This window comes from Pseudopipra pipra, chromosome 6, assembly GCF_036250125.1.
Source record: "Pseudopipra pipra isolate bDixPip1 chromosome 6, bDixPip1.hap1, whole genome shotgun sequence".
Lineage (NCBI taxonomy): Eukaryota > Metazoa > Chordata > Aves > Passeriformes > Pipridae > Pseudopipra > Pseudopipra pipra.
The window spans coordinates 61,982,936-62,009,030 of NC_087554.1; the positions used below are offsets into that span (position 1 = coordinate 61,982,936).

The following is a 26,095-nucleotide window of genomic DNA, read 5'->3' on the forward strand; positions in this document are numbered from 1 at the left end:
GTGCTGGGCTTTATGTTGTGACATTCACACAGGAAAAAAGTACTAGAATGAAATCTAAGCAGGCAAGTTGGTATAAAAAGGGCCATTCTTCTTTGAAAACTCTAAGTTAAACTTTTTAATCTGATGAAACAAACCCTTCATTATAAGGTCACTCCATTATAATGCAACTACAGTAGACAGTAACAAGGGTCTTTAAAAAATTACAAGTGTCTGCTCTTCAAATATTTTCAGCAAAGCACTCCCCCAGGCATTGGTATTTCATGTATATTATGCCATGTTGTCACTCTATAGTATAATTTTAAAGAGATTTATCCGCTGGTAAATGATCATCAGCATTATTGGCTCTCTTAAGCTGAGTATTTCAATTAGATTTTACACTTTAATTGAATAACATTTCAGCAGAGCACCACGAAGGAAAAGTAACTACATCAGAGACTGGCTGCCTGGACAGCATTTCACAGACCACCAAAGTCACCCGTGAGAACACCTCGTCTTTGAGTCAGGAAACTCCCACAAAGTTTTGCACCCTGGCTAAGGGAGCAATTTCTCAGCATTGATCTGCTTGTGCTTCAACAACTCCAATGGCTTTGGTAAAGCACTCACCTTGATCTTCATCTGCTGGGATTCTTGGTAGCTCACATGTATTTTGCTCTGGAAAGTGTTGTGCTCCTTCTCCAGCGTGTTGATGCGCTCTCGCATTTTCGCCGTGAGCAAACCGTTCCTCTCCTTCTCTGCAACCAGCTCCTTGGGTGGGAAGGGACAGGGAAAAGGGAAAGAAGTCATCCACTGCTCCTTTCTAAAGTCTAATAATCAGTGTTTCAAGATAACTAAAAATATAGCAAGCGTGCATCAAGCCAAAGTCAGCATCGCTCTTCACTCAGAGAAATTACAGCATTAAACCCGACCAAATTTTCTGCATCTTTATGAATATTTAGGATCAGCATAATCTCACATTTATTAAGAAGTCTGCCAGTTTAAACACTGATCTTCTGTTGTCTCAGAAAAGATAGAGTCCTATTTCCATCATTCTGCCCAATCATAGAGGTCTAACACCTAAACCCATGGATTACACAGAGGCCAGAGCTTAGATCTTCATCCCAAATTTAGCAAAATGGAAGAACACAGGTAAAGCATCATGGTCAAACAGAGCAATTCAGAGCACAATAATTGCTTTGCAGCAGGTTGCAAAGCCAACAGCTTTATGAGAGATGGGCTATTAGTGCTCTACAAAAGCCAGAGAAGCCCTGAATCCCACCAGCATGACACCATATTATAGCTTTGAAATGAAAATACACATTGCTATTTAATCATTTATTAGTCAGTAACTTAACCCAGACACCTGAGAAATCCATAGAGCTGCTCCTCTGCAGCATAAATGCACTTGCTTTAGTAAGCAAAAACATTAAGTGCAGCTTTCAGCAGCTCCCACCACACAACAAGGAATTCATACCATCTGAGCTTCAGGTGTCTCCAGCCCCACAGCCCAGCTCCTTACACAGCTCCTCACTGTGTCAGGGAGCCTTGACATATAATTTAAGTGCTCTAAATTATTAGCCTGAATACTCTCCACCTCTTCAGAGTAATTGCAGCTTTTCCCACATTTTAAATTTAAATAAAGGCTATTCTCTCTCTTAGATCCAACTCCCTGACTGTGCCCCCTGAATGAAATAAGCGACACGAGTTCCTAAGCCCGTGTTCATGGAGGCATTTAGGAATTTAAATCACATTTAAAAAGTCTTAAGTCACTTATGACAAATCTTTTTTTCCATGTTATCTCTTCCTGTGCTACGATGCAACTAAAAGAAGGGCACCAGGGCACACTGCAGCTTCCCCTATGCCTCCACCAATCCCACCATCCAGCTGCAGCCCTCACTAACCCAGTTACATGTCAGGGCAGCACCAGAGATCCTGGGAAGATTAACTTTCACCTACTTTTTGTTTTGCCAAATACCTCCAAGGTCAGGCACCTCTTGCTCCCATTTATCCTCTCCAGTTATCATCTTTATCAACACCCCTGCAGGAACATCCCTGCACCTTAAGGTCTCCCTTTAGCTTTCGACAGCGTTTTCAGAGAAACACATGAATTTAGAAGATAAGAGCTTTCATCAGTCAAGCTCAGCTTTATCCCTTTTTTATCCTGATACTTCAGCACTGCAGCAACTTTGCTTTCACCCATTTTCTCCCAGCTTCTTCCTTCCTCAGTCCAGATGGGAAAACCTCCTGATGACCCCTGCTTCTCTGCAGCTCCCACCTTACCTTCACAAGCATCACGTTGCAGATGGTTTTTTCCCCAACCACATCAGCTTTTCCCACAACCAGGCTCCTTCATCCATTCCCTCTGCTTCTTCAACAGCAGATACCTCTCCCCTTTGATTCTGCAGTCCTGAGCCAGTTTTTTTTTTTGCCCCCAAACACATCACAAACTCTCCCTCCCTATGATTACACACTGACTATCCCAAACCACTTAATCCCGCCGACAAATCCACCCCCTCCTTGCCAGGAGCTAACACAATACTCACTCCCTTCTTCCCCTCCCATCTCCCAAAGCTCCCAACTCCCACATCCTGTGGCCACTCTGCTCCCACCTTTAGCCACCCAGTTTTCTGTGCCCAAGTTTTGTCCCATAACACGACTTTCCTGAGCCTAATACTTGCATGTTTCCAAACCAGCCAGAACATCAGAATCCTCATCCCAAAACTCTCCAATTCAGTCCATATCTGCCTAATAATTTGTTCTACTGCAACTGCTTTCCTCTGAAACCTTCATAAAAAGGTTACTTTTCATAAACTGGTCTTGACAGCAATGCATCAGCATCCCTGTAAGTCCAAAGCAATCAGAGCTGCACCTCCAGGGGCTAAAGCCGGCAGTCTACACTTTCTCTACCTTCCTTCTTGAAGAAAACTCGTGATTGTTGTGCCTAGGAGCACACAAGCATGTGAATGCTAGAATATGGCCCAAATTAAAACAGCAGTGCAGGAAAGACATTTAATATTTGCATCCACAAAACAGTCTCATACTCGTGAAGGAAGTGTTTTTAAAGGATCCATTTGAAAAGAAAAATAGGCTCAGCTTAAAAGTCTCAGTAAATGAACTCCCTGGAAAAACTACTGGGAAATAATTCAGCATAAATGCATTATAACATCATAAAACCAAACGCAGCATCTTGGCAGCTTTCTCAGCATAAAAATTCCACCTTTCAACTTAGGCTAAACTCAGTAAGCCAGCATTTGCTGGCTGCTCGTCCTACAAGGCCCTCTCTACACACATGAAACTCTTTATATTTACCTGGGAGAGCTGCTTGCACTGCTCCTTTGCAACAGCTGCCTCCTCCTTCATGGCATTGAGCATCTTCTCTTTGTCCTGGAGCTGATGGAGAGCCGCAGCCGACTCAGCCTTGCTGGCCTGCAGCAGGAGGACATAAAAATGACCACACATGCCACAAATACTGGCAGCAGGGCAAACTTGAGAGGAGGAAACACACCCTCCTGCTCCCAAATCCTCCATCTGCACAGGGTAGGTGGTACCACCAGTACCCAATCCTGCTGCTAATGGATCCTGGGATCCTGCAGCACCCACTCCATCAGACAGGGAAATGCATTTTCAAGCACACAGAAACCAATTAAGAGAATAAATGGGCTCTTAAGGCCACTGGAAGAGAGCTGCTGTGTGGTAGTGGGGAAAACAAAGAACAGCCATTAAGAGAAATAATGGGAAAAGACACAGAGATGCTCAATCATTCAATAATTGAGGTTGTAAGGGACTTCCAAGATCATCTGGTCCAGCCCACACTCAAAGCAGGTATAATCCAACAAGTCTAATCTCTTGAAATATCTCACCACAAAGGAAAAAGGAAACACTGATCTGGTGTCTCCTTCCACTTCCCAGGAGAGGCTCCAGCTAATTACACTTCTGCTGGCACACTGACACAGATACAACAGGGAATGGACCCAGAGTAACAATTCCCATGGTCCCGCCGATGGTATACTGGTTCTAAAAACTGAAATAGCTGCAGTGAGGGGCACAATTTCTACATGATTGTGCTCAGACTTCACTCAGTGAAGCCTGATGGTTGCCCAGAGGGGGTTGTGCAGTCTCAGTCCTTGAAGGTTTCAAGCCTGGATAAAGCCCTGAGGAGCCTGGGCTGGCCTTGGAGCAGGTCGTGCTTCAAGCAGGAGGTTGAACTACTCAGACTTCACTCAGTGAAGTCTAAGCACTGAAGAAGCAAAGAAGTGTCAGTCCCATAAATGCACTCTGAATTTGGAAGGTCTCCTTTAGTGGTATTGTGTATGTATGCAGTATAAAACACCCTGTCTGTGACTTGCATGAGCTACAGAAAGAAAACTATTTACATTTCCATCTACAGGGACCCACATTTTTTGGTTGTACACAAACCCAGGAACTCATTTTGATCCTAAAGGTTTAGCTTTAACACCAAACCTTCCTTTAAGAGAAAAAAACACAGCAAACAGATTGGCTGCTAGAACAGGCAACACCATTCCAAGTGTACCTCTATTGGGTTTTGTCCTTAGAGGTTTTTAAGACCCAGCTGGACAAAATCCCTGAGCAACTTGCTCCAAATTCAATGTTGGACCTGTTCTGAGCAGGCAGACTGCATGACCTCTTGAAGTCCCTCCCAACCTGAATTGCTTTAACTTAATTGACACATATCTAGTTCTGCATTTCTCTTTTGGTACATCTGCAGAAAAATTGAGGATTGTAAGATTTCAAGTGTGACAATCAGGATGTTACGAGCACAGAGTCATGCTGAGTCATGGGAAGGAGGAGCAGGTATTTGTAAGATACTGGTGGTCACCATTCTCTTCAGTCTGGAAAACAAGAATTAAAAATAACTACTGAGCTGGCACAGAGGGATTTTGCAGTCTCAGCCTCTGAAGGCTTCAACCAGACTGGATCAAGCCCTGAGCAGGCTGACCTCAGAGCTGGTCCTCCTTTGAGAAGGAGGTCGGACTACAAACCCCTCAGTTCCCTTCCAAATCTGAATTGCCCAACAATCCTATGAAAAACATCCAAAGAAGTCACACTACAATGTGTAAACTTGAGATGAAGAGACCTGCAAAACACAGAATCAGCTGATCAGCCACACCAGCTTTCTCCTAATTTCTGCTACAGCTTATCCTACTTACACAGTTGGGAAAGATCAGCTCCTGAAAGCCACTAGATAGCCTTTCCCTGCGTCAGCAGCAGCAGCATTCCTCCTGTATTCCTTATTCTCCATGGCCATGTCTGCTCTTTACAAGGGTCAGAGCCCTCAGCCTGCCTTGCCAGCCCCTGGGATGGCAGATGGCAGCACACAGGCATCTGACAACTCCTTTCTGCATGCAAAGCAAGCACAGACCAGATGGAAAGAGTCTTCCAAAGGCAGAACGCACAAATCACGACAGAACATGGACAACAGCTAATCTGACAGCACCTCTTCCAATTCCTGTGTTTAGTAAAGTTTTGTCTCCCCCCACACCCCACTCCCAGCCATTCACCTTTTGCAAGAAGTCGTGGATTGCACCGGATTTTTCCTTCAGCACCTCCACCACACAACGGGCCTCGTCCTCGGTGAAGATCATATTCTTCATGGATGTTACAAAGTCTTTAAATTTTACCTCAGCATTCTCTGCAACACAGAAGGGAGGGTTTATTTACTTTGGACTCCACACAGAATTATTTATTTTGCCTCGAAACAGCATGTGATGGGGTATCATTATGCATTACATTTAATTCCAGTCTGAAATGCCAAGAAGCAAGAGGTCACGAGCATTCAGCAAAAACAACATCTCTCCCATTTAAATCTGATAACAATCTGCCAGCTGATAGTTTTGGGAAAAAAGAAAATCCCACCACTTTGTTTGGACAGTTGGTAACGTTTATAGTGTTGCTAGCAAGAAGACAAAGCAAAACACAGATTTTTGGAGGAAAAAAATAGCATGAATGTGAAAAATTGAAGAGTCCCTTCCAGGGTATTTTGACAGTAATTCAAGCTGAGCTCTCAATTTAAAGGACAGCCTGGCTGAACGAGCACACGACAAGTTAATTAATTTAAAAGCTGGCCCTTTTTTTGATTACATTATATGAAAGACAAAAATATTAACTTCCAAACTTAGACTGAGGGAACTGCTGCAGAAGCAATTCAGCAGTAGGAAGATAAATCAGTAAGATCCCTCTTAATGGCTAAGTGTTTAAAAAAGATAAAGAACAATTAAACTGAACTATGCTCTAACAAACAAAAAACACCACTCAAAAAACAGGCTGCACGTAGGTAGGTCATTAGGTGGCCCCCTGACTCCAGGAAATGGAAGCACAAGACCAAGGCATCCCATATCCCTGTGAAATATTCACCAGTGCACAAAAGTATGTGAAAGGATGGGAGGAACAAAAACAACACAAGCTTAGAAATGATGCTTGGCTCAGAAACTGTCCCAAGGATCATGGAGAAGGGTCCAGGTTTCTCACCACAGGTGCTAAACATGCCACTGAAACCAAGCTACACATCAAACTTAAACACCTCTAGAGTCTGAAATATAAATGAAGAACAAAAAAGCAGTAGTGATACTAAGAAATCAAGTATAAAACTAAATCACTGAATAACAGAGCACGGGGAGGGAAACACTGAGAAATTTCAGCACACTCTCCTCTAGTCCTAAATCCAACTCAGTCTTGGCCATAGACTGCAGCTCCCATCCCTGCTGCATTGACATCAGCAGTGATGCTGTTACCAGGAATATGCCAAGATCCTGAGACCACAGCCCAGCTAGCTGGGAGTCTGCAGCAGCCTGCAGGACCAGCCTGAGCCCTGTGCTCCCTGAAGACAGGAAGACCTTGCCCTTGCATCCAAGGAGCTTACAATTAGAACAGGGGAAGATTTCTATATCGGGATGGCAAATCCCAGCTGACACAGGAGAATTAGGAGTTCACAGAGAAGGTTACAGCCTGCAAAGGAAATGAGAAGGGACGGGTGCACACGAGAGGCTTTGATGCTGCAGGACAGTAACATGCAGACATCGAGGCAGAAGCACAAGAGGAGCCTCAGGCATGTTGGAATCCAACCTAGATATCACAAAGGGTCACCAGGAAGCTTTCAAGGGAGCATTTTGGAAGACAAGTGTAAAAAGAGAGGTTCCAAAGAGTGTGGTGAGTGACCAGACAGGAACATAGGAGAACCAGCCTCCTACACAAACATGAGCAGGGAATCACTGCTCAGCCACTTGGCTTCTCTCTGGCTGCCCACAAATTTGAGAGTCTCACCTCATGGCTCAGTAAGTTTGGCAGGCTTTGAGCAGGTCAGTGGCCTGTTTAAAGTTTCAGGGTGGGACACAATGCTCATTAATCACTCCAAGCATCTGTGGGAGAACGAGGGAAGTTCCCCTGTTCCAACCAATTCCAACTGCACTGAAGGGAAAATTCTGAGTCTTGTTTGGGAACTGCCAGACTATCTCCACTGGCAATCTGCTTCAGATAACTGTGTTGCACTGGGTCAGTTCCAGACAGGTCCGTGAACACCCCCAGAGAACACAGGCTGCACTGCCAGCCTCACACAGACTCCAACAACCTGTGCTGAAAGCTCTGGGTTAGAGTCCATCCCTCTTAGCAATGCCTGAACTATCCACTGTAAAACTCTCTCCCCTGCATCTGTGTGGTCTGTGATCACCCATTTGCTCACTGTGGGGACACAAAAGCCCAGTCAGAGCTCAAAGGATTCAGATGGCACGAAGCCCTTTCCACAGTGCCAAAGACAAGGCAGAAACGAGCACACACAAGAAGAGCATCCTGCAGCCACAAAGGTTTTCCTCAAATCCCTTCTTCCCAGCACATAAGACAGGATCCCCCTCCCCACACAGTTTCCCTGTTCAGGTTTGCAAGCAGGCTATGCCTGAATTATCAGTTTCTTACCTTTATCTGTTTCATTCTTCAGTTTCTTGCCACTGCTCTTCTGGATCCCCTCATTCACGTTGTGTTTTACTACTTCAACCGCTTCTCGCTTTTCCAAAGTGCCAGAGTCGGAATTATCCATCAAAGGAATATAAGTAGTTGGTTGAATAAGAGGTTCATCCACCAAAACTGTAATCAGAAGTCCACAGGGTGGGTTAAAGCTTTGTAATAATTAACATCAACATTTTTAGAAAAGGTGCATAACATATTAGGATTGGATTAAAGCATCTCTAACCTCAATAGTTATACTCTCCATTTCTGTTATCCTTCACAGCTTAACTCATTAAACCTCTTCAGGTAAGTCCATTAAATAGAGGTCTCTAATGCATAGTAATTTAATAGCTTAATTTCTACTTCCAAAGCTGCCTTTTAGCATTTTTACAAGTAACAGAGAAGAATCTTTACATTTTGACTTTCATTTCACTTTAATGAGAAAGTTGCACAAAGCCTCAATGAGACTGGTTTACTTGTGGTTGTGTATGAAATCATTCAGCATCCCTAAAGTATGAGTAAAGTCTTTTGTCCCTATTCTGTTAAAAGCTGGTACTTCACTGCCAGCATTTTCACATGGATTACATCACCTGTGAACTCAACCACTTAGGCAGGACATAGAGCAGGGACAGCAACCAGGTTTATTTTGCATGCAGACTCAACTGCTCCTAATGAAGATATCTCAGCTGTCAGAGCAGGCTTCAGGCATCATTAACATGCAGAGAGGTTCCCAGAGGTACTGCCTGACCCTGGGTCTCCATTCACACAGCACTGGATAAGGAGCAGCCTCTGTCCAAAGAACTCAAAAAGGAGAGGAAGAGCGACAGACCAGGGACAACAGACACAGCCAGAGCTGGATCTGCTGTTTGCCCAGTCCTGAGCTACACTGCCTGGAGTATCCAAGAGGTTGTGAACAGAGCCATATCCCAGCAGGAAAGCTCACTGACCCAGCCAGCCCAGGCTGCAGGGCTGATGGACAACAGATGCCACACAGCAGCGCAGGGAGAGGAGGAACTGGGTGGGACGCAGGGCTTGGGGCATAAATGCAAAACAAATATGCATTCCTGGCTGCCAGAGAGCCAGTTATAAAACACTTCTGAACCCTGGCTGCTGTTAAGGAGCAGAATAGGCCAGATGGACCTTTTTGTGCCACCTGCTAGTCTTTGCACTTAAGCAGCCAGCAAACACCTGCAGGTACACTGCAAGCTCAGAAGTGAGCTCTCCTCTAGCAGAAATATCCACCATCTAATCTGGTTACCACCCTCACATTTTCCCTTCCTCTCCTTACTAACTTCCCCTCCTTTAACAACCTCTTTAATGAGACATTTTGCAGTGTCAGTAACACCTGAAATCCCCACAGTGCTGCCTTGGCCGATTCTGATGCCCACCACAGCTCATTTTTGCTCTGTCATTTTGGAGAGGTGGCTTTAAAAGGAAACAGCTTGTGTTCAAATAATGCATGAGCTGTTCCCCTGTAGCACTGACAGCTCAGCTTTGCTGCCTGAGCTGGTACTGACACTTCTTTGCCAAGTTTGTGGCCCCTCAAAAAAAATGCAATGCACCCATTTCCATTGCAAAAAGCACAAGAACATCCATAAAAGACAGTCACATCCTAGGTTCCCCATCAGTAGGCTTCTTCCAGGAATCATTTGGAAGTTTTTCAGTTATACAGGAACCCTACACTGCTTGGAACCCCACCCTGGTCTGACCAGGGCCCAAAACTGATCTGGACCCCTGATGACCAGACCAAAGTATGAAGGGAACAGGGAACAACAGTGTCTACTCCAGGAGCAGCCCATCAGCCTCCAGCTTCATAGCTGTCCCAGTAGAGAAGAGTTTTGAAGCTAACAAGGTGGCCTCACAGATCTTCATAGTCACACTCTGTCCAAAAGCCACAGACACAACAGCACTCATTGTAAAAACTTAAAAAAGAAAAAAAAAAAAGAAAACACAAACACAGAGACACACTGAGCCAAGAGGAGACAAGAAACAGCATCTTGGCAGAGAACGAGGGATGACGAACACTGAAGGCCTTGACAGCAAAGACGAACAGTTTGTGTTGGAGCACCAGGCAGCCAACAAAAGGACAATAAGAGAGGAATGTGGTCAAAGCAACCAGCTAAAAAAACTGCAATCTTGTTCAGGGCAGATGATTGCAGCAGTTCCAGACATGCCTTGCTTAGAGCAACTTAAGAGCCTGCTCAGCTTGTACTCTAAGTCTCCACATTAGTCCTCATTCAAGCGTGGATGTTCGGATCCAAGAGAGCTCAGAGGGGTTCACAGCATTATCCAATGCTCAGTGATACCAGATGTTGATAAAATTAAACAGTATCTCAGGCTCAGCAACCTTTCCTACCTGGAACTCCTGCTTTTTCAAATTAAAAGAGTTATTATTCTATGAAATTATTTTCCAGAGGAAGAGAAACTAAAGTATGGATGGCAAAAAGGTTTAACAGATAAGTTTATCTGAACTAAATCACAGTCAGAATTCTCACCATTATCAACTTTCTGCTTCTTGGCAGAGACTTTCTTCTTTCCTGATACATTTTCTTGCTTTATCTCCTGGTGGAGTAGCACAGGTTCTTGCTTTTTGGCAGGAGACACAACAGAATCAGCCTTACTATCCTGATCATCTGTAAGAGACAATTAAGACAATACGCTCTTCTGTATATTCTTGGCATTATTTTTAAATCAGTAAATCTGTAATAACCAAAGTGCACTCCCAGGAAAAGAAACTTACATATTTTAAATCAGAACACAAAGTTATCCACACATACACACACACACAGACAATTCCCACATCAGGAGAGAACCCCAAAGGCATAAGAAGGTTTAGCAGAGTGAGGAGCCACAGCACCTACTGATTTTACAGACAGGAATCTCATCTGCAAGCAGAACACACGGCAATGCAAGGAACAGTTTAACAAATCCAATCCAGATTTCACTGTGACAGAGCAGATAGCACGTGTTACCCACATTAGTTTCTCATTTAGAAGTGTACTTTTCCCCTCCACAAACCCACTTGGGCACTTTAAACACACACCCCCAATAGCTACTGGGACTGTGAGAAGCAGAAAATAAAGAGTTTCCCATTAGGGAACTGTTCTTTTGAAAAGCAGTTTCTAGTGAGAAATATTTTTTATCATTTTGGACAGCCTGGGCTATATTAAGATTCTTGTCAGAGCTGACACGCACAGTGCAGGGCTCTGGTGTCAGCTCCTGTAATCAAGGATAAGACTTAGTTGTGGCTGCCCTCAGAACTGTGCCTGCAGACCACAATTTAACTGTGCCACAGAGATTTTTGGAGAACACCCACAAACAAGATTTGATACTTCTTCTGTTGGTGGTGGGTGGGACTTTTTCTCTCCATTTTTTCAGAAAAAGAATAATAAAAAAAAAAAATCTACCACATCAAGCAGCAATGTCGCTCTTTTTCCTCACTCCCTGTGCAAACCTGCTGTGCCTGCACCTCAAAAGGGGATCTGCAAACACCTCAGGTTTCGCTTATTTCTGGAACTGGGTATTTTTATTCTTTTTTCACTTCTATTCATAGTCAGACAACCACACTGAGACCTGGCAGCTGCTGAGGATATGGTCAAGACAGAAACGATTCTGAGTAGTTTTTGGTCTGTTCTATGTTGGGTGTTTCAGTTACAACAGCCAGACCAGTTTTAGCATCAGTTCCATTCAATTATAGAGGTGTAGCAGGTGGGAAGCAGCTATAAGTGCTTCTTTCCATGAATCAGCCACCACACACCTCTCTGTACATTAAGCCTGCACTTAAACAATGATTTATTTTGCAGTCTGCTATGAGGGCTCTCTAGATGCCCTCCCTTATCAGAGCAACCACTCTTAGGACTCCTTTTTTTTTTTTTTCCAGAGCTTGGCCTCAGAATGCACACAGCAAACATCTAGTAGGTTCTTTCAGGTAATCAAAGTTTTGACAGCTTCAGAGCAAAGCAGCCAAACCACGGAGCAAAGCAGAGATACGAGCTACTCTGTTTCACTTCATCTTTAGTAGAGCAAAGCAAGGACGGGAGGAGGAAAACCAGAGCATTGCTGCCAGATGAAAAACGGAGGGGGGGAAAAAAAAGCAATAGCTTGTAAAAAAGGAAAAGGTTAGAAGAGGGCTTTGCCCCGGAGAGATCAGGCAGAACAGTTGTGAGAGACACTCTGTGGCCTTGCAAAAAGCAGAACACGGCTTTGGCGTTCTGTGCAAGAAGCATATGCAACATCAGATACCCATTCCATTTTTCTGCTTCTTCTGCCCAGGCTTCTTCTTAGCTGCTGTTGGTTCAGATGGTGGAGTGGGCTGTTTTGTAACAGGGACTGGATCTACTTTCTTGCCTGAAGACTTGGATCCTTCCGAGTCCTTAGTTACGTGATCATCCTGACCGGCCTTGTGCTTCTTCTCCTTCTTCTTCCGCTCCCTGACGCCGGCCGGCGCCTCGGCCGCGCCCGAGGGAACGGGAGTGACGGCGACGTGCTCCTCGTCTGTGCTCAGGGCATCAGAGAGCTTAAAGTCCCGAGGGGCGCTCTCAGAGTCAGACTCGTGGATGTTCCCGTTCTGAGCTTCTTTCTTCTTGTTCTTCTTCTTCTCGGTTTTCTTTTTGTCGGCCTTGGTGGGTTGGAACTTCAGGTCCCTTTTCTGTTTCGCCAGGACCTCATCGTACAAAGTCTCTCTCATGAAAAGGTAGAAGAAGAGGAAGATGACTGTAATAACCACACTAGGAATGAGGATGATGAAGTAGGTAGACTCGTAAAACTCCATTGTGCTTTTTCTTAGCTATAATTCCTTAAAAAAAAAAAAAACCTAGAGGGGGAAAAAAGAAAAAGAAAAAAAAAAATTAGGTTTTGAGCAGGTCTTTCCCTTGATATCATTTCCTCCAGTGATTATAATAATAAAAGATTTCTCATTGTTATAGAGTAGCCTTAAAGTGACTTTAATAAAATCACCAAACTACATCAACCATGGGACAACTTCTGGAATCATTTACCATTCCCTTCAAAGTTGTTAACCTGGATAGGAAGAACTGCAATTTGCCAGACTGCTGATCTGGGAAAAGAGTAGTTCTCTTCTTCCCTCGCTTTTCCTCACTCTTTCTTCCCCATGTGAACTTCATAAAGCTTTTGATTTTGGAAATACGTGAGACAGCACTTTCAGAGGCTGTGAAATAAGGACCAGTACATGCACAACACCGTTTTGTTGGGGTTTTTTTATAAATCAAACATAATGAATTAAGATCTTTATCTTGGCAAGTGGGAGTTAAGTTTCAGCTTCCTTTTGTTCCCAGACTTATGACAGCTTCAGAAGTGGAATGAGGGGAAGAAAGGAGAGAGCCCTGAATTTTAGTCAATCATAAAGAATCAGGTATTTTCAAAAACTGCTTTTTGAAGTCTAAAACCCAACTTCAAACTCATGAAAATTCCATACATTTATAGGAAAACAGGAAGATCTGTTACTTATTTTGCACATGTAACAGTGTATAACTTCCAGGACACTTACAGACCAGATGACTATAGGATAATTTGCTGAAAACATTATGTCCCAAACATTAGGGGTTTTTTGATTTTTTTTTTAAAAGCAGGAACCACAGAGTTAAAATCTGGCTTGTGTTGACCCCACAGTTAGGGATTTTCAGCTTCATTCTGAATTTCCCCTCCCCCCTTTCAAAACTAATTGCTATGAACAGACCTGGATTTTTGCAGGTAGACTCCAAATCCTCCTCAGACTGTTTGTTCCAAGGAAAAAGAAGAAAAAAAAAAAAAAAAAAGCACCAGACATTGAATAAAAAACAAAACAAACATAATCCAAACTCTAATTAAGCAAATACAATTCCTGATTCACCACCTCAGTTTAAAAACCACCACGGGAAGCACGTGCTTCAACTACATTTTCCACTACACAAGAAAAGACAACTCTTCAACTCAAGTGTCCCTTGGGAATGAAAGGCAAGGGATTTAACCCAGGTTGCTCAGAGTATTCCCTGTGCTGCCTAGGAAAAGAAAATAATTGTGCCTACCCAGGGTACAGGGACTAAAGTCCATGGAGAAGTTGTGTGGTGCAGGGAGAGGACAGGCTCTCCCTGCTTCTGGGCTGACAGGGGATTAGTCTATACTTATTTAAGGCTGGTTTACCTCAATTCCCAACTTTTTTTGGAAGCTGCTACCACAAACTGGCTTTGCCACCCTGCCACCCTGGAGAGAGCTCCATGTGGAACCTGGCTCTGGCTCCAGAGGGAATTGCTGATATATATAAGAAATTCTAGACAGAGAGGAGTTACTGTGATAATATATTTGTACAGTGCATTGAGCAGCAGAAAAAGCAAGGATTGGGAACTCTAATTTGGCTATTAGGTTATACAAATAAAAGAATAACGTTTCAATACACTAATTATTCATCAGTTGTCTTAACATTAAGTCTCCTCCCAGTTTTGTATTTATTTTCTGCTCACCGAAAAGACTCGGGTCTAAAATTACATCCAGCACAGAAAGTTTCAGAAGGGCTCAGAGGGATAGGAGGAAAAGCTTGTCTTTTGGGGAGAAAAAGCACAGATGCTCAAAACTAAGCTTGGGCTTTCAAAATGATTAATTACAGCTACTTGATAAACCCAGCTCCCTGCACTAAGTGATCTAATATTAGTCATCTCTTGAAGGAAGTAGATCTTGAAAACTTGTCTCAGCCAAAGTCAATATTGAATGCTTACGGGAAAGGCTAATCCCCAAAGTAAATATGTAATTAAGCAGATTTTTCACAAGTGTAATTAAGTTGATCATTACAATACATTACTGCAACAGTTACAATACCCAACCACACCGAGCCCGGCACAGCCCATCTCTGCCTTGCTGGGAACACCAGCACACAGCTGGCCATAAACTCCTCCCATGGCTTTGCCAAGCCAGAACTATCCCATCCCGCAGCCATCAGTCCCTACACTTTTCCCAGCATCTGCCAGGAGATGCTCAGGTCAAATCACACGCTCAGCATAAGACGTGTTGGGAAGGGGTTCGAGACTCAAGGGTCAGGAGGCACAGTGGGCACAGAGGAAGGACTTTCGCAGAAAGTGGTTGTTGCTCTGAGACTAGAGAGGAGAGGACACATTTAAAAGCTTCAGCTGCTTCAAGAGGAGCCATAAATACATAATTACAGCAGCTAGTCTGGGTGGGGAACACATGTCAGACTAGCTGAGGTCTGATCTCAGAGCTGGATGAGCAGCGCAAGCTCTGCTGGATCTCCGTCCACCACCCTGCTCTCCCCTCCCTGCACTTCCCTCCACTGCAGCAACGGGATCATCTGCTGGATCTGGAGCATGACCCTGCAATGATGAGGTTCAGAGCCTCACCAGTTACTGCTCCTGCCCTCCTCCTGCTCATCAGGGTGAAGCAAAGCATGAGCCACATGGACCTTCCCACCCCAAACACTGATCAGAGGCAGGCAGATTCATCTCTGAAGTCCATATACAAATCCAATTCCTCACACAGAAGTAGGGTTAAAAAAAAAAAAAAAAAACCTCAACCCAAATAAAAGTCTCAGGATGTAATTAGAATTGATTAAGTACACCCAGGAATGGCAAACGAGTGCTCGCTATGATGGTCACACATTTATTTGCCATCTCAGCCCAGCAAAGGTATTTAAATCTCACTCTAGGAGGATACCACTGCTGCTGGCTCATATACAGAACAAGACAACATCCTTCACCATCCACACCTTGCCAAAATGTCTTTATAAAGTGGCATCCTTGCCATGGGGTAAATCAGCAGTGTTTTGGCTCACACACAATTTCCAGTTGTCCCCCGACAATCTACAATTACTAAAAATGTTTTGTCATTCCCATTTATACTCCTATGTTACATTAAAAAGCCATCTAGGAAAAAAACAGAAGCAAACTACAGAGGGAAAGAAGTATTCTATGCCATGCAAAAAGAAACAGGATGCAGAAGCTCATTCTAATAAACTAGAAAAAGCAAATGCTACATTAACGTACCTTCACATACCAGCTGAACTGCTCCTCAGAATTTAGTTTTACCATCCCTCCCATTCCTGTGAGGAGACACCCTCATGCAAAAAATGCATTTTTCTCCCTGCAAGTGCTGCAGTGGGACTTTTATCACTCACAGCTCCCTCAGAGAAGTCCCCAGGGCAGCTGCTCCAGCTCCCACTCAAACCCACAATCCCAGGCAAGGCACACCCGGCAGGAATTGCACTGCACACCCCCTCACTGCTGCCTACGAGAGGCACAGCCACTTCAGCTACATTTGAATTTCAAGGCATTTGGTTAAATACTCACCTTTCACTCGTATTTGATTCTTAACCTGCTGCTGGTCACGTTCCTCAGAGCCCAGCGCCGGTGCCAGGCTCCCCCCTTGCAGACACGCTCTCCTCTCATCCATAAATTCAAGAACTCACAACATCTCTTTAGTCATTCTGAAAAAGGGGAACAAGCCTCATCTGTCCCAGGCCGTGCACAGACTCTGCTACTGTTCCCATCCTGCCTTTAACAAAAGAATTGCACTTTTGTTCCCTAAACAGAGCCCGTGCCACAGAAAAACAGCTATTTCTGAACTCCAGCGCAGTACTGCTGCTTGCACCTGACTTCCCCTGCCTGTTAATGTTGCCCTGGATTTTCTAACACACCTTTTTGCATTTAAATCTCAAGTTTCACCCTGTGCAGATACCACATTTCACGGGATATTCATTCAGTTTAGGTCCAGGGGATTAGCTTACTTGAGAAGACAGAAATAAATTATAGCTCCATCTGGCTAATGAGTCACTCGTAGCTCAGTCCCAGCACATGAAAAGCACGGCTTCTATAAATGCCTGGGTCCCAAAATGCACATAATCTTCAGAGATTTGTGCCTCTTTGAAAAACTAACATTAAAAGGGGGGAATATAGGTACCAAGGTGATTTTTTTTAAAATATTAAGCAGTTTAAGAGATACCACATACGATTTAGCTAAGGCAACAGCTCCTTTAATTGGGATATTTTCCCTGGGATTTTCTCAAGCTGGCAAGCAGACTAAAAGCCCTCGCATCCAACAGTCACTAGGAACACAGCAAGAAGTCCCAGAGCAGTATCTGTATTTAATAAATTCCTCAAATAGATAACACTATTTTTGTTCTCCCTAATCTGCACACAGTTGGGAACACACTCCATATCAGGCAGCTGCAAAGAGGATCCTCTTGAAAACAGCTTCACTCCTGAGCTCATCCTCCCCCAGAGCTCTTTGGGAGAGGATGCCCAGCAACCTGGGATAGGCAAGGCAACTAAACCCAGCTCTGCCACAGGAAAAATACAAAATTAAGCAAGATGTTTAGCCATTCCATGCCTATTCCTCATCTATACAGCAGGAGCAACCAGCTCTCTGTGACTTGTTCAGGAGTATTAAGTAACTAAAGCCCTGCTGAGCTCAAGCTCTACGAAGAAGGGGGCTGTCAAAAAAACCTAAGGGCACTTCATTTATCATCAGGACTGGTATAGTATACAAAAAATTGCAGGGTTAGAGCTTAGGTTACTTTAGTTTGGTTTTTCAAGCAGCACTAATGTTACTGGAAAAACAAGATGGGTTTTTCACACCCCAGGACAAGACACAAAAAACAGCAGAGCTGCTGACACGTGACACAAAGAGGCAGAATTAAACTGGAGCTGTTGGAGCAGGCAGGGATTTCAGACCATCAAATTTGCTCAGTTTGTTATCACTGGGGTAACTTCAGCAGGTGAGACACTTGGGAATGAAGGAGCCCTTGCAACAACTCAGTGTCCTCAGCCTTCCCAAAAACATGATGCCCAGAGAACACCAGCAAGGAGCTGACTGCACCTGAGCAGTTTTTAACGCAGGAAAATAGGATATTACACATAAAGCTCACCTGACAACTTCATAAGGAAAATACACAACTTCCAGTAAGATCACACACAATCTCCTCACAGGTCACTTTTAAAATTGCACAGTTTAAAGTCATGCTTGAAGCAACCACCATAAAGCTCAAGGACTAAATGGCCCTGCTAGTTTTGATCCCAATGGCAAAACCAGAGAGAATTACAGAATGGAGTCATGGAAAACCCCGAGTTGGAAAGGACACATAAGGATCAGAGTCCAACTCCTGGCCCTGCACAGGACACCCCAGCAATCCTACCATGTGCCTGAGAGCATTTTCCAAATACTCCTTGAGCTCTGGCAGCCTTGGGGCCTCTCCATGACTACTGCCCTGAGGACCCTGTTCAGTGCCCGACCACCCTCTGGGGGAAAAACCTTTTCCTAATATCCAACCTAAACCTCCCCTGTCACAGCTCCAGCTGTTCCCTTGAGTCCTGTCTCTGGTCACCAGAGTGGAGGAAGCTGCAGACTAGGATGAGGTCTCCCCTCAGTCTTCTGCAGCCTCTCCTCATATGGCTTCCCCTCCAGGACTTTCACCACCACTTCCACAGTTCTTTAGTCACTCTTTAATACCTTTATAACCTTAGATTATGGCACACAAAACTGCACACATTACTCAAGGTAAAATTTAAGCTACCTGTTTGTATTCTTTTTGAACTCTACTTCCCTACACAGAGCATAGAAATATAGATATAAAAGTCCTCTCAAACCTAAGACTGGGGGGGAGGAAGCATAACAAACAGCAGTTCAAGCTCAGAGTTTTTCATTTCAATACTTGCCCTGACAGCTTGATTTGTGCAGCCACAGGAGAAAGCTGCAGACACTCAAACACAGCCTGAGCCACTCAGGTATTAAATCTACTCTTCCCAGGAAAGAGACCTGTTCAAGGGAAGCTCAGCAGCGCCTGACACCCCCTCCAAACCGCTGACAGCGAGAGGAGAGCGAGAGACTTGTCAATAAATCTTGCTCTTCACTTTGTTCCGCTGATACAATTAAGCCATTTGCAGAGCACAAGCTCAGTGCTTCGGATACCCTCTAGGTAAATATTTTCCATTCCAAACATGCCGCTGTTTGTACCATCTGTTGGGCTCTGTCTGCTCTCAGTTGCTTGATGTTAGTTAACACAGACAAGCTATTTATTAAATTCCAGAAAGAGTAGCTTTGCTTCAACAAAAGCCTTTACTTTCAGGGTTTTGTGTTGTTTGGTTTTTTTTTTTTAACACAGCTTTAGAGCCAATACCTGATAAAATAGAGCATCAGTGCTGAGAACAAGCCGGGAGTGCAATATGGCTACACCACCCTGCCACCACTCTCTGACAGATGCCCCTGGTCTTGTCCAGGCACCAGCAGTGGTGAGAGCCCAGGTACCTGCTGCTGTTCCCACCACAGCCCAGCTGTTCAGGCAAGTTCATACATGGCAAGGCAGGGCAGGGATTCACCGAGCGGCAGCTGACACCCTGAAACCACCTGGGCCGCAGGATAGAGCCCAGAACTGGAATTAGCATCAGTGAAAGTGGAACGAGCAACCTCTGAGTTTATCCAGGGATAAAAGCGCGAACACCTGCTGCTGGCACAGAGCGAGGGGAACCGTGCTCTGCACTCCTGCCCAGCAGCTCACCCAAATACCCTGAAAATGCACACACACAGTTTTTCCTCACACCTGCAACCCACAGGGTTCACCAGAGCATGGGCACAAATACACTGATAGCAGCAATAGTGTGGAAGTGGGACCAGGGCAGTGATTGTCCCCCTGTGCCAGGCACTGCTGAGGCACCTCAAAACCTGGGGTCAGTTTTGGATCCCTCACGACAAGAAAGACATTGAGGGGCTGGAGCGTGTCCAGAGAAGGGGAAGGGTCTGGAGCAGCAGGAGCAGCTGAGGGGGCTCAGCCTGGAGAAAAGGAGGCTCAGGGGGGACCTTCTGGCTCTGCAACTCCCTGACAAGAGGGGGGAGCCAGGTGGGGGTCAGGCTCTGCTCCCAGGGAACAAGGGGCAGGACAAGAGGAAACTGCCTCAAGTTGCACCAGAGGAGGTTTAGTTAGGATATTAGGAAAAATTTCTTCATTGAAAAGGTGGTCAGGCATTGGAACTGGCTGCCCAGGGCAGTGGTGGAGTCACCATCTCTGAAGGGATTTAAAAGACACACAGATGTGGCATTTGGGGACATGAGTTATTGCTGGGGGAACGGTTGGACTCAATCACAAAGATCTTTTCCAACCTAAATGATTCTGTGATTGTTCAGCACTGGAAAGTCTTAGGAAACCAAAACATTTCCTGCAGTATTTGTGAGGGAATACTATTTGGGATAAAAGCTGGCACGTGTCAGGGCCAGCAGAAAATGTCCTTGGCTCCACCACACTCCAAAAACTGCAAGTTTTTCCCTTAAAACCACCAGCTTCTAACACCCCCCCCCCCATTATCTCCGAAGTCAGAAGATAAAAAATCTTTACTTTCTTCCAAAGTGCCTGGAAAGGATCAAAGGTTTCTTTCTTCCAGCAGGAGAGGGCTGGGGCAGGACTCTCAGCATTACTCAGCAAGTCTGCACCTTCCCATCCCTATTTCCAAGGAGTCCCTGAGGCTTCCCCAGCTCCTTCCTTCACCTGCTCGTGTACAGACGTGCCCTGCCCACACCACCATGAATTATTTGAGAGGCATTTAAACACCAGAGCAGCGAGCTCAGGCTTTTGGGTCAAGCATTTCCCCTTTCCCTGCCCTCCACGCAAGCAGAGACCAGATCTGACATTTGCTCTTCAACCACCACTCGCTTTTGTGCACAGGGAACTGTGCAGTGATACTTCTCAAAATAGGGAGGTAAAAAAAAAAAATAAAAAACACAGAACCTTCTCAAAATAACACTACAAACAAGAGATGAATCTAGCAGATTTGTGGCCAAAGCCGAGTTTAGGTTACCAGTCTGAGCAGCAGCTCCACATGTGTAGTTTTCAAGCATCAAGGGGGTCTCCTGCAACATGAACCCATCCAGCAGCATGAGCCAGGTGCAGATCCAAGCCAGGACTCTTGGAACACTAAACACACAACCACACCTCAAGTCTGCTTGTGCCCAGCACCTGGATGTGAGGGAGGAACTGGGCCATGCCTGTTTTGTTATCCCAATCAGCTGTCTGGGCAGTTAACAGAGGTTTGTACAAGCCAAGTTGCTGTGACACCCCATGGCAGCTCGGGTTTATCACACACAAAAGCCATTTACACAAGTTTAAAGCCACTGTGCACCTTAACAAAGGCCTTGGGACAGCTGCTGTGGTCTATTGTACAAACAGACATTCACAGTTCAACCTTCACTTCAGATCCACAGAAAGCCTCAGAGAGAGCAGGTACCATTCCCTGAAGCCAGGGGCAGGTATGATACAACAGCTCTGATGCTGAGCCTGGCTGGGTTTGCTCCGGGGTTTGCCGTGGCTCTTTCAGCTCACACAGCACCCTTTCCTAGGATCTGGGGATTTTGGCATTACCATCACAAGTGTTTGCACGTCCTCCACTGGGGTCACAAAGGTGCTCCTCACCCTGCTCCATTTGCTGACATAACCACATGCAGCATCGTTTCCAAAGTCAGCTGTGCCAAAACAAGGCCAGGTGAAGGGTCTCAGCTGTGAGGGTTTCAGGGTATCTCACTCTAACATGGCTTAATCCTTTTCTGACGCAGGAGTAAGTTGCATTACCATAAGTATATTCATTCTGAGACTCCTGCACCTACCCCTGCTGTGCTCTATTACTTTAACCCAATTAAAACAAGCCCTACAGCACCCACAGCAGTTATGCATTTGACCACTCCGGTCACAAATGAGGCAGAGCCCCAAATTCCAAGTAAAAAAAAAAAGAAATATTGAGGATCATCTCTTGAGAAAAATCAGGGCTGTTACAGCCCTTTCATCTCCTAACATCCAACTCCAAGCATGGAAGGAAATCCTTCCCTGTGAGGGTGGTGAGGCCCTGGCACAGGTTGCCCAGAGAAGCTGTGGCTGCCCATCCCTGGAAGTGTTCAAGGCCAGGTTGGATGGGGCTTGGAGCAACCTGGGATAGTGGAAGGTGCCCCTGCCCATGGCAGGGATTGGAAAGAGATGGTCTTTAAGGTCCCTTCCAACCCAAACCATTCTATGATTCTGTGACTGAGGAAAGCAGGTATGAGCAGTAGCTTCTCAGTGCTCAAATTCCTCTCATACTTCCAAAGCAATGTGCAAAGAGAAAACAGCTGGAATGAAACCTTTTCCCTTTCCCAGTGTAGACAGTAAATATAACTACATAAATATACATTCCTGTATTATGCATTTGTGTTTATCTTTTAAAACAATAAATTTAAAATAAGAGGAGACAGAAACAAAAGAAGAAAAGGCCTCTGGTCCAGCCTTTTTTTTTTTTTTTGCCTTAGCAGATTCTGTAAAAGTATGAATGGCATCCCAGTACTGGGAGGCTAATGCTCATTCAAACAAAACAACCCAGGTTTTTATATGCAAGAGCTGCAAATAGCCAAGGAAAAGACCTGTGTGTATTATTATTTGCCTATGCATCCCTGGAGAGGTAAAATCACCTCCCTGTGCCCCTCCCACAGCCCCACCAATGCTGATTTTTCTCAGACTGCCTGGCAGGAGCAGCAGCACCACTGCTCATCCTCACCTGCCTGGGCAGGCACTAGCTGTCCTGGGCTCTGAATCCAGGACAAAGCAGATATCCTCAGTGCCAGAAGGACAGGAAAACCACGACAGACTGCTAAAGAGGATGGCATGTTGTTTATGGGCTGTGTTTCTGAAGTTTGGACATACCCAAGAAGAAACCCATCTTAATTTATTGCTTGATTCTCCAGATTTCTACTCAACTTTGCCCTCAGCCATACTGGTCAGACAACATTCTAGCCTGTTCACTTGAATTTCTCCAGACACACAAGAAAGTTTTAAACCTACCACTTTATTCTGTGGGTCTCCAGACCGCCTGGGGCTAAAGCTTTCCTCCAAATCTCTCACCAAAGCAGCAGCAACCAAGAAGCAAAAAACACCCAGCCTTGCAGAGTGAGCAAGTCACTCAGAGAGACTTAAGCAGGTCTGTAGAGCTGAATTTATTAACCTTTGTACCCCCACACCCCGAGGGTGCAGAGGCTGCCAAAGCTGTCCCACAACTGAGCCAGGAACAGCCCAACAGTGTCACACTGGTGCTTTTAGCAAGTTTCAACCCACGCTGAACGAGGTCTCACAGGAACTCAGGGAAGGGGGAGCACGTGTGCACGGAGGTGATGGCACAGGAGGAGGACAAGAAACCTCAAAATAAACGAGTTTGGAAAATTTCCCGCAGCAACGTATCACCAAAGTCTTCCTGCAGGAATATATTAAATTCATGGTAAGAATATTAACCCCAGTTCATATTAGAATTTCTTTCCACTGTAAAAATAAATCAGGCAAAAGATATTCTTAGTATGAACGCCATAAAAATTACTTTATCTGGACTTATTTTTAAATGTGTATTTAAGGGATGGGAATGGAATTCTTCTGCCAACAAAGACAGGTATTAACCCAAGAGAATCTATTTAGCTTCAGACTCCTTAACCAGACAAGATTTGACTGAAGTATGTGCCCCTGTCCTTTACCCTGTTGCGAAAGGAACAAAAGAAGAGGAAATGACTAACCAAGGCAGCAGCACATTAATATATTTTGGTATGTGGAAAGGGAAAATTGTAGCTGGTATTTTTAACATTCCCACCAGGAGAACGAACTGCCATACGCACACCAGTCGCCACAGAGGCTCAGCAGCTCCTGGGAGGGGAAAATAAAAAGGAAAAAAAAAAAAAAAGTGGAATTCTGTCCCGAAGAGGAGTTCTGTGTTTTTCATTTCCCAGCATGAGCTCTGCCGGAATGACAGCCTGGAAAGGAGGCATGGCTGGGGCCAACAGCGATATCTAAGTGATAACAGGTGCACTTTGACTGAACTGTAGGGAAAATCCAGCCTGGAGAGGTGTGATGGAGGGAAAAGGTGAGAGTTTCTTGGCGCTCTGCCACCGGCAGACGACCCTGCAAGTCCCATCCCAGCTCTGCTGGGTGCCCTCATCCACAGGCTGATAAGAGACAGGGGAAGAGAAGTGTCTGAATCCAGGGTGGCATCCGACAAGGCACAGCTCACCCACCTGCCACACAGTACAACTCCAACCACCCCACACCATCCCAAGCTTAATTCCCCCAAACTCCTCAAATTCCCTGCACGTGCAAAGGGGCCCAGCTGCCAACAAACCAGTGCACCTTCATGTCTTTCCCTGCAGATGCTTTGCCATTCCACCCACACGAGCCAAGCCACTGGTGTCCCAGTACAACTGGAGCTAACAGCTGGTTTTTAATCCCCATGGGAAGGTCTTTGGGGCAGCCACGGCAACAGGCTTGCTCAGAGCAACAGGGCAGAAGCTTGAAGGACCGGTGTGATAAACCTGAAATTACAGCTTCCAAACCCCCTCCTAAAAGGGATCAAAACCCATCAATCTGGCACCAGCTTGCCAGTCATTTGTGCAGCGGGATGGCACAGCACAAAAGCACTGCTCGCTCAGGAAGAGGAGCTGGATCACTGCCTGCCTGCCCAGCTCCAATTGTTCCCACACTTCATAATTAAGGGCTACAATTCGCCCTTCTTCCAATGCCAAACCCCAAAAGACACGTAACAAAACCAACCCTAATCGCTCACATCCCTCCCGAGCTCCAACACCGTTGCATGCAAAGAGATACAGAGAAACTGATATTTAATGTTCTTGCAGAGGGATTTGTGCTCAGCCACCCCCTAACAAAGCCAGAAGCCTGAAGCTTAAGCAGGTCTTTACCCTGATATCACAAAATGACAACCCTGGTCATTCCACCAACAAGATTTTCCCATTATTTCTGTTCAGTGTGCTGTTTGACACAGTTATACAAAGAGATTGGACCACTGACAAAAAAAAAAAAAAAAAAAGCTTCGTTAACCTCTGGGTGACTCGACAATCCTATTGTTAAACAGCAATGGACAAAAGGAGAAGCCGACAGCAGACGGATGCTCTCATCTATCTGAATTCCTAGAGGAAAATGAGATTGACCTGCGCTGGGAACAAGTTAAAGGAGAGTTGTTAACTCACACAGGGAAATCAAAAATCTTCAGTGACTGTGAATCATATCAAATCTAGGTGCTTTCATGTGGTTTCTTCTCACCACCTGGAGTTTTCAGATATTATTTACTGCATACATTACGTCCAAGCAGTTGAGTGATTTCAGTTGTCTCTAAAGGGAAAACGTGCAATTGCTTCATCAAAATTACTGTAGATGTGGCAGAGACGTAGCTAAATGAGAGCATCAGGAAGCAGCAAGTGAAACAAGATTGCTGTACTCCATCATCAGGCTGAGTCTCAGTAATTCTTCAGCTGGAAACGGAGAGAAATAAGCAGGGGAGATTTTTCTCCCTTCTCACCACATACAGTATGATAAAAGAATGGGGGTAAAAAAAAGCATCCACTAGTTAAACAACCCAAGTTCACAGAGCGATGAAAAATCTTCAAATACGCCAAGGGTTTAAAACTCAGGGGTATGCAGTTAGTTCTCAACCCCAAGACTTTACAAGGGCAGGTTCAGTTTAGGCAGGATGACAGGAGGAATGAGGACCCAACATACAGAAGTCAGAGTTCCTGTAAGTTGACAAAGGCATCATAAATAGAGTCAGCATCAACACGCACAGCACAACCACCAAACTAGGATTTAGGGAGTGCTATGAGCCTCCCAGGGTGGAATTGCAGGCTCCTCCTCAGCCTGCACAGCTGGGGAAGCACTGCACCAGCACGCCTGTTTTTGCTTTTAATACTCTATACCACAGTGGTGGGTCAGAAAGACATAAAAACCTTGGAAAATCCAGCCAGGCTTGAGCAGGCATTACTTGTCACCCTCCCTTCCCCTGTGCACGTACAGCTCCAGTGCTCTGAGCTACACCCAAGGAACAGGGGCCGTGCCCAGCAGAGCAGCTTCCTCTGCTCCCACCTTGCAGGGTGGGGCTGAAGCCAGAGGACAATGCTGGCATGGGAACAAATGGGCAGACACGGGCCATGACTGCATTTTGGCTGCACGTCGGGAAAATGCTCTCAATCCTCCATCCAAGGAGGTGCTCGGTGCTGTAATGGTGAATCTGCAGCCTCCTCACAGAGCAGGGGCACCGTGTTTTATTGCACCTGGCCACGCTCACCACTGCACTGAGCTGGAGATGAACCAGAGCCCAGGGCTGCAGGGAACACATTCTAACTGATACAAGAGGCACCCACCGCTCTTTTGCCAGTAGCAATCAATGAGTTTTAATCC

At 45.2% G+C, this 26,095-nt stretch overlaps 1 protein-coding gene across 11 annotated transcripts in view; it reads right to left on the reverse strand.

Moving 5' to 3' along the window:
- KTN1 (kinectin 1) overlaps positions 1 to 26,095 on the reverse strand; it is a 76,589-nt gene that overhangs the window by 40,631 nt on the left and 9,863 nt on the right. For 7 of the 11 annotated variants that reach the window (XM_064659561.1, XM_064659564.1, XM_064659563.1 and 4 more), the window contains exons 1-6: positions 12,172 to 12,736; positions 10,425 to 10,562; positions 7,900 to 8,067; positions 5,496 to 5,626; positions 3,286 to 3,402; positions 604 to 744 (exon numbers count right to left, since the gene is read on the reverse strand). In XM_064659561.1, the coding sequence (XP_064515631.1) occupies positions 604 to 744; positions 3,286 to 3,402; positions 5,496 to 5,626; positions 7,900 to 8,067; positions 10,425 to 10,562; positions 12,172 to 12,700 (1,224 nt within the window). In that variant the 5' untranslated portion in view covers positions 12,701 to 12,736. Of the gene's footprint in view, positions 1 to 603; positions 745 to 3,285; positions 3,403 to 5,495; positions 5,627 to 7,899; positions 8,068 to 10,424; positions 10,563 to 12,171; positions 12,737 to 13,622; positions 13,662 to 26,095 lie in introns of those variants that run through there. The other 4 variants (XM_064659555.1, XM_064659554.1, XM_064659553.1 and 1 more) reach the window with 2 other exon arrangements.